Source organism: Mesoplodon densirostris, chromosome X, assembly GCF_025265405.1.
Source record: "Mesoplodon densirostris isolate mMesDen1 chromosome X, mMesDen1 primary haplotype, whole genome shotgun sequence".
Classification (NCBI taxonomy): Eukaryota; Metazoa; Chordata; class Mammalia; order Artiodactyla; family Ziphiidae; genus Mesoplodon; species Mesoplodon densirostris.
The window spans coordinates 16,681,185-16,684,092 of record NC_082681.1 but is presented as its reverse complement, the minus strand read 5'-3'; the positions used below and the strand labels follow the sequence as shown (position 1 = coordinate 16,684,092).

The following is a 2,908-nucleotide window of genomic DNA, read 5'->3' as shown; positions in this document are numbered from 1 at the left end:
ATAAACAGAGTGGAATCCCTGGTACGGAGTGCCCTTACCCGGCAGGGTGGGGACTAGCGGGTGTGGCTTAGCTTGGCGTCCTCTCGAGAGACCGTCAGAGCAAACGTCATAGTACCCAGCATCACTCTGGGCTGAGCTCGTGCCCGTGGCAACGGCGCCTGGAGTGGAAGCTTGTCCACTGCACCACTGAGGTGTAGGCCATGGGGGCACGAAGCAGCCGGATGCCATGGCACTGGTGGGGGCGTGCCCCAGAGGAGCCAGGTGCCAGTGCGGGGAATGAGGAGGCTGAGGAGGCGGTAGTGGCAGAGAGAGAGGAAGGGAACGAGAGTGAAGAGGCCAGACCCGCCGCCCGTAAGAGGAGCCGCAAGCGCAAGACAGGCCCAGGGGGGCCTCTCACAAAAGAGCCCCGCCGGAAACGTGCCAAAGATCATTCAGGGTCCATTTATGAGGCTCTCTTCCTGAGAGGAGAAGGGAGCGACGTGCGGATCTGCGCACTGGGGGAGGAGTGGAACTTGCATAGGGTCTACTTGTGCCAGTCAGGGTTCTTTGCTAGTATGTTCAGTGGCGCTTGGCGGGAGACAAACATGGATACTATAGAGTTGCAGATGCCTGACGAGAACATTGATCGCGAGGCACTGCACGAGGCTTTAGGTTCCCTGTACCGAGGCTCCATCCTCATCCCACCCGGTCGAGTCGTCGCCATCCTGGCCACAGCCAGCATGCTGCAGCTGGACGAGCTGATTCAGCGGTGCGGGCAGGTCATGAAGGAGACTGTCAGTGCCCAGACCGTGTGCAGCTACTACTACTCTGCTGAAAGCTACGGACTCCAGACCATCAGGACCATGTGTGTTCAGTGGCTGCTGGACAACATGATGACCCTGTGTAGTGAGGGGCTATTGCGAGAAGTCAGCCTGGATCTGATGAAAGAGGTCGTTGCCTCTTCACGGCTCTTTGTGATGGGGGTGGAGATGAACGTGTACATCATGCTGAAAATGTGGATGTTCTTGCAGCTGCAGCCGACATGGAGGGGCCCGCGCAGTGCCCTATTGCCTGACACCAACTCATGGTTTGCCAGGTCCAGGAGGGATTCGGAGGGCACCCCTTTCCTGGAGACCGAGCAGGGCAGAGCCTTCGTGCCAGTGTTCCAGCAGCTGCGGCTTGCCTACATAATGTGCGACCCGATGTCAGCACACGTCATCCAGCAGGATGCGCTGATCCCTCCCTCTTGGTTGTGTCGCTTGTACAGTGAGCATTGCCTTGGCCCCCTCCGGGCTGAGCAGACCAGAATTGTCCGGCCCATGGGCGTCTACGTGTCCGACCCCCAGGGGAGAAGCATGCGGTGCGGGAGCCAGCTCCACAGGGACGAGCTGTGCAGCTGGCGGTGGGAAGGCTTCAAATTCTTCTGGGACCTGGTGCTGCGCTACGCCAACCAGCGCATCATTTGCCGGTGCAGCGCACGGAAAAAGTACCGCAGCTTCGGGGTCAGTCTACTCGGGAGGAGAAAGGTCGCGTTCCGCCTGCGCCTGTTCTCCTTGGACAGGGATGGGAGAGCCGTTTTCAGGAAGGACACAGAATACCAGATGCTTTCCCTGAGACAGAATCAAGAGCTAGAGGTAATGAACCTGGAAAACCAAGACGTGGTTTTCCCCATATATGTGGCCTGTAACTTCCTGTACCTCCAGCGAGGGGAGCGTTTCCCAGGGCGTTTGTCCCTGTAAAGCAGCTCAGAGAACTGAGCAGCTCTTTCCTGGGGTCAGGGACGACCAGCTTGGTCCAGATGCCAGCTCCTTCTGTGGGACCAACCAGGCTTGCCCATCTCTGGTAACCAATTCTGTCAGAGGCTTTGTTGAACTGTAGCTCATAATACTTGAGATTGTTTACATGAGCATATGAAGAGGACACATTTTGAAGCCCCCCAAACTCCTCGAGAATTCATTTGGGCTGTGAACATGGCAACCTGTCCTCCTGGTTTAGGATCCATCGACACCACCCCCCACCCTGCCCATCATTTCTGTGAAGACAAAGAGCTATTGACTTTAAAGAGAAACTGTGAGCCTACCTACTCTACTACTCTTAGTGAAACTCTTAATATATGTGTTTCCTTTAGTTTGATTAAGTGAATGTTAAAGTAAAAAAAAATAAGTGTACAATTTAGTGGTTTTTATTATATTCACAAAGTTGTACAAACACCACCACTAATTCCAGAATATTTCATCACCTCAGAAGGAAACCTCATACCCATTAAAGGTCACTCCTCAATCTTCCTTTCCCCCAGCTCATGGTAACTACTAATCTACTTTCTGTCTCTATCAATTTGCCTACTCTGGACATTTCATATAAATGGACTCATACAAATACGTGTCCTTTTTTGTCTGCCTTCTTTCTCTTAGCATAACTTTTCAAGGTTCATTCATGTTGTAGATATGTCTGTACTTTGTTCCTTGTATGGCTAATAATATTCCATTGTATAGATACACCACATTTTGTTTATCCAGTCATCAGTTGGTGGACATTTGTGTTGTTTCCACTTTTTAGTTATTGTGAATAATGCTGCTGTGAATATTCATGTACAAGTTTTTGTAAGCTACTATATGTAAAATAGATAACCAACAAGGACCTACTGTATAGCACAGGGAACTATATTCAATATAGTCGAATATAGTTGTAATAACCTATAATGGAAAAGAATCTGAAAAGGTTTTATATATATATATGTATAACTGAAAAAGTTATATATATATATATATATATATATATATATATATATATATATATATATATATAACTAAATCACTCTACTGTACACCTGAAACATTATAAATCAACTATACTTCAAAAAAAAGTTTTGTGTATATACCTAGGAATGGAATTGCTGTGTCATATGGTAGATTTATGTTTTGGTTTCTGA

The 2,908-nt window shown here is 49.1% G+C and overlaps 1 protein-coding gene across 1 annotated transcript; it reads left to right on the top strand.

The window, feature by feature from the left end:
- Positions 1-200: 200 nt before the first annotated feature.
- Positions 201-1,718, top strand: LOC132481491 (germ cell-less protein-like 1). Its single transcript, XM_060086390.1, has one exon. The coding sequence runs from the start codon at positions 201-203 to the stop codon at positions 1,716-1,718; it is 1,518 nt and encodes a 505-aa protein (XP_059942373.1).
- The last annotated feature ends 1,190 nt before the right edge of the window (positions 1,719-2,908 follow it).

What these genes read in the sequence shown, in the direction of transcription:
- LOC132481491 (XM_060086390.1), top strand. Translation starts at nt 201, where the DNA reads ATGGGGGCACGAAGCAGCCGGATGCCATGGCACTGGTGGGGGCGTGCC.